Genomic DNA, 15,086 nt, shown 5'->3' on the forward strand with positions numbered 1-15,086 from the left:
GATTATGATTCTTTTGCTCATGAGCTCATAAATTTGAAGTCTCCTTTATAACCTAAAAACAATAAGATATTTTTCTTTTTGTTGAACACATTGCGCATGCGCTTAATTATGATTTGCCATACTTGATAATAGTTACTTTTGGGTAGAATAATATCGGGACTTGCCGGAGCGTGTTGTTCGTTCTGTTACGTTGGAAGACTTATCTACATACATATATTGACAATTAAACTGTGCGCGAAAAGAGTTTTTAATTAATTTCGTTTAGATTATTTTCTAACAAGTTATTAATTTTTCACCGATTGACATCTCGTTTTTATCAAGAAAAGTTATCAAATCCAAATTAAAGAGGTAAATAAACATCAACCATATTTGGCACACGGATGTGCTTTAATATTGATTGTAACTATTTCTAGAAAGTGGTATGACGCATCGAATTGATATATAATTCTTACTGTCATTTTGCTAATTCAAAAGTGCTAGCTATCATTTGATTATCTATTTATCAAATGTTACAAGATTGCACTGTTGCTCAAGGTGTTGCAATGATTAAATGTAACATAGAAATATATCAATGCTAATTAAACTTATCTCATACTATTTCCGGTATTTTTCTAGACTAATCTCATTATTTAACTTAACGATAAAAGTCAATATTTCCCAGAAATATTATCAGAAAATATATACGATCAATGAGATTATATCCCTCGTTTTTATTATTAAATGATAAGTGCATAACTTTCAATACGTACGATTTGTAAATATGCATTTTAATATTTAATGTTTTCATAGTTGTCGTCCTTGTCATTGTTGTGTCGTCATCGACTGTGCTAATAATTGACAGGTTATTATACAACCAAAATCGTGTTTTCCCCGTGCGTTATAATTTAATACATTAAATTGTTGCAATCAAACGTACGTAATACGATAATGGTAGATATTTTCATATGATGACGTATTCTACGTAATGAATGTTATCTATAAAATAAAAGGAACATCGTATTAGAGATAAGATAGATGAGCATTTTTCCAAGAATTTATTAACTGACTTTTTAGGCCATACATACGCATACACACATTAATACATACGCATTAACATTCATATACATATATATACTAACATACTATATAATGTAAGATGATATATTTATATTAGTATATTATTACCTTACATTTTTAAGGTGCGTTGCAGTTTGTATATTATATCTTATAATATCAACTTGTTGTAATCATAGATTATTTTTCAGCTAATACAAGCAAAAAGATGACTACTTGGAACACACCAGGTGCAGGATACTATCCAGGGCAACAAGGTTTTAATTTTTTCTTTACGTTACCAAAATTATATTTCTTGTTTTGCAGTAATTTTATGTATTAATACAGTCATTTTTAACACAGCCCACAGAAAAATTCACTACAATTCTTGCTTCAAGCGGCATTTATCATTTCATCTCATCTTTATAACATTCTTATGTATATATACATACATACAGTAGAACGTTAATTATCCAAATGAATTTGGAGATAAATTTAATTTCAATGGTATATAAAACTAATACGTATCTGATAATAAGGAAAATGCATTATAAAAATGTTAACGTTCTTTGATATTATCAAATTGTGAATTCCATTCATCAATGTATACACAACATTTATTTCATTTTGATGTTTTGCTCATTCCAAGACAATATTTAATGCATTATTCAATGCATATCTAAATTATGTTCTAATTTCAACATTCATTGTATAAATAAAAGCTATGCATATAAACTCACTAAATTCAGACAACATTTAAAACTTGGAGATTTGAAACAGCTATGATTCATGTTTCATAAAATAAAAAATTCTTAAAAACAAGTCTAACGTGACTCATTGTATACTTTGATAAACGAGAGATTCAGATAATCAATGTTCAGATAATCAACATTTCGAATAATCGACGTTCTATTGTATATATCATAAGAATAAAAAAGAATATTTACTGATAATAATAAAAACAAGCAATAATCGTTTCATATTTAGATGGATTCATATTCATTAAGATTAACAAATTTCGTAGAAAAAAGATATCACATTTATTTTTTCTTATTTATAATCTATAAATTATATTTAATATATGCATATAAAATATATATTAGCATCTTACGACCCTATAAAAGAAAACAATATTATTTTTTAATTAAATTTCAAAATATTAATGTAACATATGCTCAAATTTTCTTCATAATGATATAATCGATTTGCAAATATAATTTCCAAAAAGGCATATATAGTATTATTATTATTGATTAATAAATTACATTTATTATCATACATGTATGAATAACATGGTCCTGCAAGAAACATAGATGTTATTCATGTCCATATGAAATGGCACGCAATATAATAATGTTTATCACAATTGTGTAATAATAATAATTATTCACAATAATGCATGCTTATAGTATAATATAGAGGGTATTATTAACAAAAATACTGTAATATTTTCATTCATGTTTTTTAATGTTTGTTGTATAGGTTTTCCTTATCCGCCACAAAATCCTGGTTATCCACCACCCCAGGAAGGATATCCACCTCCTTATTCGGCTGGAAACATTCCACCACGTATGTTCAAATTTGCTTAATAGATATATTATTAAATAATTATTTTTATTATATTATATTTTATTTTTATTTTTATTTTATTTTAGAACCAGGATTTATACCACCACCAGGTGTACCTCCACCAGGTGTACCACCTTACGGTCACGTTCCACCTCCTACTGGAACACCATTTGGTGTAACTCCACAACCAGGAATGTATGGGTCAAGCTATGTGGAAGATCCCTTACAAGATGAAATAAAGGGATTTGATTTTAATGATAAAACAATAAGAAATGGATTTATCAGGTATGCATTTAGATAGGTGTTATTGATTGGTCTTGTTGATCATGGTAAATGAAATTATTCATTATTTTCTTTTTATTTACAGAAAAGTCTACTCAATTCTAATGACTCAGCTATTGATTACCTTATCATTGATAGCTTTATTTCTGTACCACAAACCAACGCAAAAATGGGCGATGGCACACAGAGAAATATTTTGGATTTGTTTTGTTGCGACCATAGTTTTGATCATTTGCATGGCTTGTTGTACCAGTGTTAGACGTAAAGCTCCGATGAATTTTATCTTTCTTTTCCTATTTACAATAGCTGAGGGAGTCTTATTAGCGATGGCTTCATCCACCTTCAAATCGGAAGAAGTAAGTTGCAATCATTTTGATCATAGAATTAATTTAGGATTGTTAATATATGATTTTTTTGTTTCATAGGTATTAATGGCAGTGGGGATTACAGCAGCTGTTTGTTTGGCGTTAACAATTTTTGCGTTTCAAACGAAATATGATTTCACCAGTTGTCATACTATTTTATTTATAGCTCTGGTCGTCTTAATAATATTCGGTATTATTGCAATAATCTGGCCCAGTAAAACCATGCAAATGATTTATGCATCACTGGGTGCACTTATTTTCTCATTCTATTTAATCTATGATACCCAAATGATAATTGGTGGTAAACATAAATATTCTACTTCTCCTGAGGAGTATATTTTCGCAGCATTGAATTTATATTTAGATGTTATTAATATATTCTTGGATATCCTTACTATTATTGGTGCATCTCGAGATTGAAATTAAGAAGATATCTGGAACATTCCACTGTATTAAAATTCTCTACTAAACAACGCATAGTAGGCTTTTACTTGTTATCATTTTGTTTTTCAACTCTATATTATTTTTCCAAAGAGTAAATAATAAGTGAAAGAAGGGAAAAAAGTGTAAAGCAAATCTTTATTGCTACGGAGAATTAGCTTTTACATGTGTTTCTATTTATGGACAAAAGAAGGAACACACAAAAAAAAGAACAGTTACCATTTGACTTAGTTTTACGTGTAAAGTTTTTGATTTTTTTTTTTTTTTTCAAAATATTTCTTATTTTCTTACTAAAAAAACTAAATGTATCATAATGTTTATTAATCTTTTTTTTTTCTTTCTATAAGATTGAATATTGTCGATAATCATTTTATTGATGTAATTTAGTTGTTGTTGTATTCAAATCATTGTTATTATTTCAATCATGTTAGACAAAGTTAAGAAGTCATTTAATATAAAATGTACAAGTAGTTCTCATCTTTAAAAATCAATTCGGTACGATTACCCTCTTGTAAAGTGATAATCTTTACATCTCAGTGATGCTTTTTGTTCCTGACAATTAATATTTCATCTTGAAAATCATAATTAGTAATTATGTATATATTTACTTTGTTTTTCTTCTTTTTTTTTGTCCCCATCACCCTTCCAAGTTTCCCATCAATATATCATTCATAAAATCACTGTTGTGCACTTTATGACAATTTAATGAATGATGTAATTGCTGATGGTATTAATACTAATGCTCCTTACTTTATTAATGAAAATATATATGGTATTTAATATTATAAGCATATTATACAACAGTTAAGCAATTATTGAAAAAAAAATTATAGACTTTTGGTCAATATTTATGTATTTATATAGGTACTTTATCAGTATGTTTAATTTTTATTCATGTTTGAATAATAAAAGTTGCAGATACAAATAAATGATTATTTTATTTTCAAAGTATTCAAGTATGGTAATATATTCATTTGTATGTGCAAAATATTTCATAAAAAAGCGTCTAATTCTATTTAATGTATGTATATTGAAATAATATGATCTATAATACTATAGATAGTAGTTTAAGGATCATAGAACAATAAAAAAATAATTTCAAAATCTTTAATATTTATATTTATAGTAAATTATTCTTACACAAATAGGATAAAAAGCTTTTGGTTTAAAGCTTTTCAATTGAAACTTAAAAAATATCCAATTAAAACTTAATTATAAAGAAGCCATGTGAGAGGTGTGTGCAACGTTTTTGTATGAAAAAAGCGTTCAAGTTTACATAGATAAAAATGTTTGAAATGTATGTTTTAGCATTCATTCTTCTCATACTTCTCATGGTAACAAATTGCAGCTTTATAATAAACAATATGATATAGCTAACTTTGTTCGGTTACTAATGCTTATTTTCGTATGAAAAAATGAAGCCTTATCAATAAAGCTAATAATTATTGATATTCTATATTAGCTTTTTTTTTCTTATTCATGGAGCTTCAGTCTGTATACGTGCATTAAACACACACTTATAAATATATTTACGTATGCATAAAATAGCATTTACAGTCCATCCCCTGAAGCCTGTGGATATAATGAAAGAATTTGATGTTGAAAAATAAAATTGGATAATTTGTTGACAACCCTTCTTTAAATTGTACTCAATGTTATTACCACAATTGACATCCAATTAACTGAATCAGTTTTTGATCAGGCAGTGTCACAAAGAGTTTAATTATGCTATTACGATTTAAATTATATACTATATCTATCCACAAATCTATTTCAAGTGGCACGCGTTTATATATATATATATATTTATATTTATATTTATATATACATATATACATATAGATATATATGTATATACATATACATAAATATAATTTATTATGCGCCATTAAATAAATAATATAAAATTAGCAGCACCGATTGGAATTTCTTTCCACCCTTCTATCGACTGTTACTCTATCCGGAGCATCTTGCGGTTCTTTTCCCTGAATTTTCTCCAAAATAGCCTCCGCTAATTCACTGAATGCACGATCAATATTAATGTCAGCTTTCGCTGATGTTTCCATAAATCTGATACCATGCTCCCTCGCTATCTACAATAAAATAGAATTGTTTATTAGTAACATGATTGTTCCAAATATTATTATCAATATCAATTAAATAATATTTCTTACTGCTTCGCCTTTCTCAGTACTAACAACACGTTTATCTTCCATATCACTTTTGTTACCAAGTATCATTTTTTCTACATCTTCATTCGCATGCTGCAAGGAGTATCATAAGTTATAATAAATATATGCAACTGATAATTCATTTTGTGTAAGAAAAATAGTGGAAAATAATATTTACCTCGTCAATATTTCTTAACCATTTAACTATATTTTCAAATGTTTTTTCATTTGTAATGTCATAAACAAGCATTATACCCATGGCACCTCTGTAATAGGACGTAGTGATAGTATGAAATCTTTCTTGACCAGCGGTATCCCTAGAAAAATATCCATTTAGAACTATTGTACTAAAATGTTAACATTAACGTTGTATCTACATTGTCTTACCATATCTGTAATTTAATTTTTTTCCCTCTCAACTCGACAGTCTTAATTTTGAAATCAATACCTATAAAAACATCAAAATTATTATCACAATATAAATATAGAATAATATATTTAATAATTAATACAATCGATAAGTATTGACAATCAAATCATAAATCATAATTCGTGGTAATTTAAATCGATAATCTAACCTAAACGATTGTAAGAGAAAGAGAGACAGAGAGAGAGAAAGAGAGAGAGAGAGAGAGAGAGAATCGTTTAAAGAACGGTATTGAAAATAAAAAAACTACTGATGATTTATCAAAGATGACAGATAATAATTAATCGTTATTTAAATCTTACCAATTGTAGATATAAAGGTAGTAGAAAAAGCATCGTCAGAAAATCTAAATAGTATACAAGTCTTGCCGACTCCGGAATCACCGATGAGAAGTAATTTGAACAACAGGTCGTACGTCTTTTTCGCCATTTCACACAAAAGCTAAAGTAAATAACTCGTTAAGGATACTTGGAATCAAAATGGGAAATGAAATCTAGGTTGTAGTAGTTAATGAAGGAAGAGGATATCCTGAGGATCGACGAGTATGTTTCGTACATCGAACGCTACGTGCCGATTAGTTAAAATTTCAAGGTCGAATGAGGGCGCGTCTTCTTCTACTTAAAAAGAGTGTCGGATAAACGACAGTAAAACCGGTCACAGGGACTATTATAATATGCCTTGTGTTCTCAGAGAAACTATTAAAAGACGACGCGACGACGCACGACGGTGCAAAGCGCAATGAAAGGCATTGGGGTGACTTCGTACTTTGCGCTCGCGGAACGATGACGAATTCCTTCTTTCCCAAGATCGTACTGAGTTTAATTCTATCTATATCGAGTTTCTAACCGACATATTTCTTCGACGACGACGACAACGACAACGACGACGACGACGACGACGATGATGATGATAATGATGACGATGACTATGATGACTATGATGACGACGACAAAGCCGACAAAAACGTGTATGTTTTTTAACGCATTATAAGAGTTCCCCTATCGTTTATACGTTCTATATATATACGTATCTACATATATCTATATATATGTATATATATACATATATATATATAATATGTATGGCGCGTATAAATACGAATGATGTGTCTTAATGATCGTTCATTAAAGATCTTTTTAGTTACCACGAGGATGTCACTACCAACTTTTATATAAACTTTTTATCTTTTATTTTATTTTAAAAATGAAACAACGATTTTTTCCCGTCTTCCCTTTCCCTTTGTCTTTCTTTTTTCGAATACAAAGCCGGACACAGTGTTCTTTTTTTTTTGTTATTCCGTTCGTTCGATCCACATGTTCGACAATTACATATGTAGGAAAAAGTGTAATAATTACAGACGACTTTTTACTACGCTTTTTCCTTTCTTATATATTTATTTATTTATTTATTTATCTCGAGTCATTCGTTTTAATAGTTAAAGAAACCAATTAAATTTCCCTCTCTTCTATCCCTTCGGAATATTTCTCGTTTATATTTATCGCGATATAATAATCGATTAATACGAAGAATCAAATTTGCGAATAAGTAATGCGATCAAAGAAATTCTATTATGTCTCTTTGTGTTTGAAAATTCATGCTACCTTTATAACAACGGTATTATACTATAGAAACTATCGATTTCGCGTTGAATTTCATCCATTGTCCTGTGTATATATAACCTAGTACATATAGCAAATAAAATACTACGTCGTATAATCGACAAACACAACGCATATACGAATATCAAAGGACGTAAGAAATACGTATATGAGTTTTTCTTTGCATGTCTTGCTTGCTGCTGGTGCTACTCCTGTGCTGCCCTGTCTGTCTGTCTCTCTCTCTCTGTCGTCTACTGTGTATGCATCATAGTGAGGGACAAGGCCATGTACTTCGAAATATCGCCGCCAGGCGGCAGCACCGATGCGTCTTCATTTGTTGTTTCGCAACGCAACCAATATTAGTTTTATCAAGTTTTACGCGGTGATTTCTCGTCGATGGATTTTCAACGTATACGTTAACAAATATCTTCCTTTTTTTTTTTATTGCATACGACGATCCTGCCAGTTTTTTAAAAACTACGTGCAACGAAATAACATGGCTGCAAAAATTAAACATTACGATCCGTTTAGCTCGGCGAGTTCCGAGAGGTAAGTTAGTCAAATGTTTTTTTTTCCTTCTGGAATGGATGTCAACGTTTTATAATAAGTAAATGTTATTTATCTTTGCCTCGTTTTACAGCGAGGATGGAGAAATTCCTTTTGACGATCGTGTATTACTCGATGATGAGATTTGCGACGAAGCGATGACTACGCCGCAATCACCGAGACCACCGTCCACCGGTACGTTCCTTAACTTTTCTCATAATCTCTCTTGTTTTCTTTTTCTTTTTCCTCGATATGATAAAGTTGTTACAATGAATGCATTCTCACACGATCTGTCGTTTAATAGATATTTCATTTATTCTCCCTTGTATGTCTCTTCTTATCATTTGCAACATCTGTGTATGTGTGTGTTATCATAACTATTTTTTAATCAGGTTGCAAAACAGCTTGTTTCAAAGAGATATGGAGCACATGCACATGGCAACAATTCGATGATCATTTATTCCAAACAGATATCTATAACTATTCAAAGAAGACTGCTATTTCTTCTACAAGTACAAGTGTTTCCCTTCCCCATCGTCCCTTTATTTAACCTCTTGCATTACGATTAAGTTATGATACAATTACAAATTTCTGATATTAGTGCAAGAGCTTAATATCCAATTTAAAAATGTTTATTACTTTATATTTATATAAATCATATGAAATTTGTTACAAAAGGTTCACAAAAATCTCCACGTTCAAGAAGACAACGTACTACCAGTATGACACAATCTAGTAAAAAGACATCAGCGGAATCTATCATTAGAAGTAAGAGAGGAACCATTTATACAGCAGGTAGACCACCTTGGTATAATTCTGCAGGACAGCAGGTAGAACCTTTTGTTATTGGTAAGAAAGTTTTCTTTTAATAGAATTTTGTAGTCTTTATAGAATTAAGTTAAAAGTGATAATTGTGTTTTAGGAATCTGTGGAGGTAGTGCTTCGGGAAAAACTACAGTAGCTACAAAAATAATAGAATCATTGAGCGTTCAATGGGTAACTCTCCTCAGTATGGATTCATTTTACAAAGTATACAAGCATAATTTACTATATTTACTTTTAATAGAAAAAATTCAATTATTATACAATATTTTTATTGTGATTGTAGGTATTAAATGAAAAACAGCATGAAATGGCAGCATGCAACGAATATAATTTTGATCATCCAGACGCTTTTGATATGGAACTTCTCAAGACTACGTTGCAACGATTAAAAGAAGGAAGAATGGTGGAAGTTCCTATTTATAATTTTGTAACTCATAGTAGAGAGAGTAGGACTGTAAGTTGATAAATTGAACTACTATACATCATTATTCAATGCTACTTTCTATAATATAACATACTTATCGTTTTATTTTCTTTTATTTTTTTTTTTGGAAGAAAACAATGTATGGCGCCAACGTCATTATTTTTGAGGGAATATTTACCTTTTATAATGTGGATGTATTGAAGGTAAGTAATTTAATGTGTTAAATGTTGAAATAGACAATGTAAATCTGTGTATACTTTATATCTAATATTTTATTTCAATGATTATTTTATAGATGTGTGATATGAAAGTATTTGTTGATACTGATGCTGATGTACGACTTGCACGAAGATTGCGTAGAGATATATTGCAAAGAGGAAGAGATTTGGATGGTGTCTTAAAACAATATTGTACTATGGTACAACCAGCCTTTTATTATTACATAGCACCACTTATGGTCCACGCTGATATTATTGTACCTCGTGGTGGAGAGAACGAAGTTGCTATTGAACTTATTGTACAACACGTGCATACACAATTACAATTGGTATGTATTTCTATATATTGTTATTTTATATAAGCATCAAAATATCTTTAAGCATACTTATATGTTTTTATTTATATTTTAGAGAGGATTTAAACTTCGAGAACAATTAGCCCATTCTTACATTGGTCAACCATTGCCTACATCTTTGTATTTACTTCCTGATACACCTCAAATCAAAGGCCTACATACGTTCATAAGAAACAAGGATACCTACAGAGATGAGTTTATATTTTATTCGAAACGTTTGATACGTCTTGTGATAGAATATGCATTATCTCTCTTACCATTTGAGGTAAGTATAAAAGAAAAATTATCTCTACAATGATACAGGAAAAAGAATGAGAAAATAGAAAAATCATTTGTTTAATTGATTTAATAATAAAGGAAATTACGGTGGAGACACCACAAGGAATACCTTATCATGGAAAGCGAGGTGCGACAGACAAAATTTGTGGTGTATCTATTTTACGTGCTGGAGAAACAATGGAACAGGCTGTTCGAGATGTATGTAAGGATATAAGAATAGGAAAAATTCTTATACAAACGAATCAACAGACTGGTGAACCTGAGGTATTTATTATTTCAATTATTATATTTATCAATGATAATATAATCATTTATACACACACACACACAATTCTTCTTTCTTAGCTCTATTATTTGCGTCTTCCAAAAGATATAAAGGATTATAGGGTTATATTAATGGATGCCACTGTAGCAACTGGTGCTGCTGCTATGATGGCTATTAGAATTCTTCTCGATCATGATGTAGCAGAGGAAAATGTTTTATTGGTATCTTTACTTATGGCGGAATCAGGTGTTCATTCTATCGCTTATGCTTTTCCAAAAGTGAAAATAGTTACGTCCGCTTTGGATCCAGAGATAAATAATAAATTTTATGTATTACCAGGTATTGGTAATTTCGGTGACAGATATTTTGGCACTGAACCATCTTCCTTAGATGATTAACGAATTTTATATAATTAGAAATAATCATTTGTAGTCTTATTTGTTTCTTGCCTTTACTATTGTGATACTGTAAACAACAATCCTTTCTTGTACCTTTAGTATAGATTATTATTTAAGTTTTTAATTTCTCCCCGTTCGGAGAGTTGTACAGTAATATGTCCAAAAAATCTTGTTAAGTGATTTCTGCGTCGAAGATAAGTTTGTAATAAATTCTATTACATTGGTATATTATATTTTGTAATATACGTATATGTGCATATATATTTATTTATTATATTAAATTGTTTACAAAGGTGTTGTACCAACATTACCAGCTTCAGCAGATGCACCAGTACCGTGTAATTGTCTGTAACCTCTGGCACTCGCTTGACGCGATCTGCGCCAAATATCTAAATTATTGTTTGCAGTATTACTACTTGGTTGACCCAAAAGATAAGTAATCAATCTATCAAGAGCTTCCAGGTCTTTGTTTGTACTTGCAGAATTTGACAAATCGTTTGGTGATGTATCATGATTGCTCGTAGCACGAGTAATTATTTCATCACTTGTTCTATTATTTCCTTTATTGGCACCAACGTGCGTAGGAAAACCAAATTTCGGAGTAATCTATGAAAGAAATTTTTTATCATTATGCTTTCATTGTACGGATAATTGAACAACGAGTACATTGTTACTGCATTAAATAATTATGACATGTTTATAATAATGTTTCCAATTATTATAAACAACTTTACCAGATAAAGAGTATAGCAATTAAATTTTGCCATATAATGGATAAGAATATTGATAAAAAGTTATTATAATGTACTGAACAAATTGTTAGATAATAGTCATAGTATCGAACGGGTTAATTATGTTCTAAGTAAATTTCAAATATTTACCTCTTCATGTCCAAGCCCATAACTCATTCTTTGAACTTTTCTAAAGGTGTCATCATCGATCGCCTCGCGTACGGCTTCGTTTAGAGTTCGTTCTAATTCCTTTTGTTTAGTTTTACTCAACCCGTCGTAATAGCTGTTGCATCATTATTCGTTCATGTAATAATATATCATGTGTCATTTAATTACGCGCTTACTCACCTTGAATCCAGTGAACTATGATCTCTGGAAGTATTTTTATCGCGAACCAAACGTATATCATGTTCCCAAAATCGTCTTAATTCTGGAGTTGAAGTATATGGTGCGGCTACTTCTTTAATCTAGAATAACACGAGATAAAAGAAATTTCACGATTGAATAATACGAAGAGATATAGATTTTTAAATATATTACCTTGAGAACCATTATTGCAGTTATGAATATACACATTACGTTGATAAATGTCAGACATGCACTGATAATTCCATTGCAAAAGAATTCTACCGGTAAATAATCGGTATAAACGTATACATAAGAACTGTTAAAATCCGTATAAGATTCTCCTTTTATATGTGGCATTTTGATCGGTCGATATATCAACCAGATGCATCCAAGAGCCCAAAATAAACCCTATATAAATGGTTATTGATATTTTGTTATTTTTTTTTCTCTCATTTTAATAATATTGTATTAAACTTACGCAATTAACAACCGGCGGTAACAACGAAGCAGATATAGCAACACCGATTAAAGGACCATTACTACCTTGCAACAATGCAACAGCTACACCTGTACCAGAAGGAAGTGCCCATAGTACACCCATCCAAAGGGATCTATAATTACCTCTGTCAACAAATTTTCGTAATTTAGTTTAAATTGTTTGTTTTTCTTGTCATTCTATAGTTAGTTTATTTTATTTTCTAACAAAGTAAGCTCACCTGCCTTTCATTTCATCGGTTGGCCAATCATTGTAACCCCAAGGCATTTCTGTTGTGCCAAGGATAAGGCCAAATATAAATCCAAAAAGTATAGACAAGAATATACCTAACAAGAGACTCTTCAATCCACCCAATTGAAGATTTCTGTCTGCTATTATAGTGCCGAACGTCAAAGACATAACCGGTCCCTTTTTATTTATTTAAATGAAGAAGAAAAAAAACGAAATATATTTATTTTGCGTGTTCATCAAATAACGAAAAATATTTCATTTCTTACCATTAAAGGTGATACCAACATGGCTGCTACCACATTGGTTGCACTGTTTTCAACTAGACCCAATGCAGCTAAACAACTAAAGAATTTTTTCTTTTTTTTGTTTTTTAATCATATTAGAAAAAAAAATATTCATTGTATTAAATAATTCTTACTCGGCCGTTAGTACCAATAGAACGTAATCAAAAGTAAGGTCACCACCACTTCTAACACCATCCACCACTTGTTTAACTGTCAATTTGGAACGTATAGAATCCACGAAATCAGTCCAAGCATCCTTCCTATCCTGAGCTTCTCTTTTCCTAAAATTCAAGCATGCTACAACGGTAACAGAGGAATTCATTCACTCGCATATTCGAAATTACCTGCGTGCTATGTCATCCTTGATCGCTGCAGATCCAATACTTTTAGATCCCACACTACTGTAGGTACATTGTGTCGGTATTACACTAAAAATAATATTTTTTTTTATTTATACAAATATTCTTTCTTTTTTTTTGTTTTTTTTTTATTTATATTTTACACGTGTTACCTGACGATAGAATTCATTTTAACTCCAATACCCATTTCGGTGAGACAATGTATACAATTTTCGCATGGTTCACCAGCAGGAACTGGAAATATTACCTAATTCGACAGACAGACAAATAGAAGTACAGTAGTATCGTATAATACAGTTAGTATAGTTTTACAGAAAATATGTAGAAAATAAAACAAAAACAAAAAATTAATGCAAAATTAATTTTTATATTTGAGGAAATTACTGTATTATATTATACAACTCGTTGTATGAGGTAATTACATTATTTAATTGGTAATAATAATTTTTATTATATATAGATACAATTAAAAATAAATAAAAAATATTAGTATTATTTTACCTTACCTCGTAATACATGTTCTCTTTGTCTTTGCACCAAACAACGTGTTCTACTTTGAGTTTTTTCAGCAATTCGGTCAACACCTGTTAGAAGACAATTCATAATTATCAATAAAATAAAAATCTATAATTATAAATAAATGATTTATGTATTATAAATAAACTTTTGAAATTGACCGTTTCCATGGAAACGAAGATGGGTGTCTTAGAACGGAGAGCTGCACGTGCACGTGAATAATTTCGCGATGAAACGTCCAAATCCGTATCATCGTCACCAACAAGGGCTGTTTCATTTTCCAGATCATCGTCCAACGTAAGAAGTTGCGCTTTAGATTTTAATTCCTTCAATCGTAAATCAACTTTAGGCCCAATTATAGCTGGACTTAATTTTTCTGGTTTTTTCGGACTTTTCACTGGTATACCAAAAACTAATTCGTGTTCGTAACTCAAAGTTGGAATGCATACTAAAAAAACAACACCACCAGGCATTTTGATATCCTGTTGGATGATCGTACACGCGACTACGACTAGAAATTATAAATCTGTTATCATGAAACATGCAGAGAGTTATTTATCAGATGTAGCAGGTACAAACTTAATTAGCTTAACGTTAATAGTTTTGTTATTTGAATCTTAACACATTGGTTATTACAGTCTGGTTAAAAATATCGTACCTATGATATATATATTTTTATTTTATTTTTTTTTTTTTGCAATTGTTTTACACGATATCATAATAATTGAAATATAGTGTATTGTAAATTAATACAAAATTTAAGAATTTGATTTAAAAGAAAAAAAAAAAACTTTTTAAAATAAACTTATATACGCTTGTTAAGATTAATCTATGATGTATTGTTAAAAAATGATAACCAAAGTGATTAATTTTTAAATGATTAAAGTTATTATTTCATCAAGTTATTTAATATTTAATTTAATTA

The 15,086-nt window shown here is 29.9% G+C and overlaps 4 protein-coding genes across 7 annotated transcripts; 2 read left to right on the plus strand and 2 right to left on the minus strand.

Moving 5' to 3' along the window:
- Positions 1-142: 142 nt before the first annotated feature.
- Lfg (Glutamate NMDA receptor-associated protein 1 lifeguard) lies at positions 143-5,599 on the plus strand. 3 transcript variants are annotated; one of them, XM_015319612.2, is made up of 6 exons: positions 145-348; positions 1,245-1,310; positions 2,515-2,601; positions 2,688-2,886; positions 2,969-3,239; positions 3,309-5,599. In XM_015319612.2, the coding sequence occupies exons 2-6, from the start codon at positions 1,262-1,264 to the stop codon at positions 3,666-3,668; spliced, it is 966 nt and encodes a 321-aa protein (XP_015175098.2). In that variant the 5' UTR covers positions 145-348; positions 1,245-1,261; the 3' UTR covers positions 3,669-5,599. The 3 variants fall into 3 exon arrangements, with proteins under 3 accessions (XP_089028850.1, XP_015175098.2, XP_015175100.2); XM_015319614.2 differs by lacking the exon at positions 145-348 and adding an exon at positions 408-912; XM_089172724.1 differs by lacking the exon at positions 1,245-1,310 and having other exon boundaries at positions 143-348.
- Positions 4,783-6,722, minus strand: Rab10 (RAS oncogene family member Rab10). The gene is made up of 5 exons (XM_015319619.2): positions 6,590-6,722; positions 6,248-6,308; positions 6,039-6,177; positions 5,864-5,953; positions 4,783-5,782 (listed from the first exon to the last, which is right to left on the minus strand). Exons 1-5 carry the CDS (start codon positions 6,714-6,716, stop codon positions 5,597-5,599), a joined length of 603 nt encoding a protein of 200 aa, XP_015175105.1. The 5' UTR covers positions 6,717-6,722; the 3' UTR covers positions 4,783-5,596.
- A 390-nt stretch (positions 6,723-7,112) lies between these two features.
- LOC107065695 (lethal (2) k01209) lies at positions 7,113-11,455 on the plus strand. 2 transcript variants are annotated; one of them, XM_015319616.2, is made up of 12 exons: positions 7,113-7,254; positions 8,157-8,434; positions 8,526-8,626; positions 8,824-8,943; positions 9,110-9,280; positions 9,354-9,460; positions 9,540-9,710; positions 9,812-9,883; positions 9,976-10,227; positions 10,310-10,519; positions 10,612-10,797; positions 10,879-11,455. In XM_015319616.2, the coding sequence occupies exons 2-12, from the start codon at positions 8,208-8,210 to the stop codon at positions 11,194-11,196; spliced, it is 1,935 nt and encodes a 644-aa protein (XP_015175102.2). In that variant the 5' UTR covers positions 7,113-7,254; positions 8,157-8,207; the 3' UTR covers positions 11,197-11,455. The 2 variants fall into 2 exon arrangements, with proteins under 2 accessions (XP_015175102.2, XP_089028847.1); XM_089172721.1 differs by lacking the exon at positions 8,824-8,943.
- On the minus strand, positions 11,450-15,043 carry LOC107065696 (uncharacterized). Its single transcript, XM_015319618.2, has 12 exons — positions 14,323-15,043; positions 14,152-14,229; positions 13,798-13,892; positions 13,631-13,714; positions 13,421-13,567; positions 13,269-13,344; positions 12,992-13,179; positions 12,754-12,898; positions 12,468-12,683; positions 12,276-12,394; positions 12,078-12,210; positions 11,450-11,802 (listed from the first exon to the last, which is right to left on the minus strand). The coding sequence occupies exons 1-12, from the start codon at positions 14,632-14,634 to the stop codon at positions 11,482-11,484; spliced, it is 1,914 nt and encodes a 637-aa protein (XP_015175104.1). The 5' UTR covers positions 14,635-15,043; the 3' UTR covers positions 11,450-11,481.
- Positions 15,044-15,086: the final 43 nt, after the last annotated feature.

This window comes from Polistes dominula, unplaced genomic scaffold (assembly GCF_049000335.1).
Source record: "Polistes dominula isolate Pdom_NZ unplaced genomic scaffold, Pdom_raw_medaka contig_23, whole genome shotgun sequence".
NCBI classification, from domain to species: Eukaryota; Metazoa; Arthropoda; class Insecta; order Hymenoptera; family Vespidae; genus Polistes; species Polistes dominula.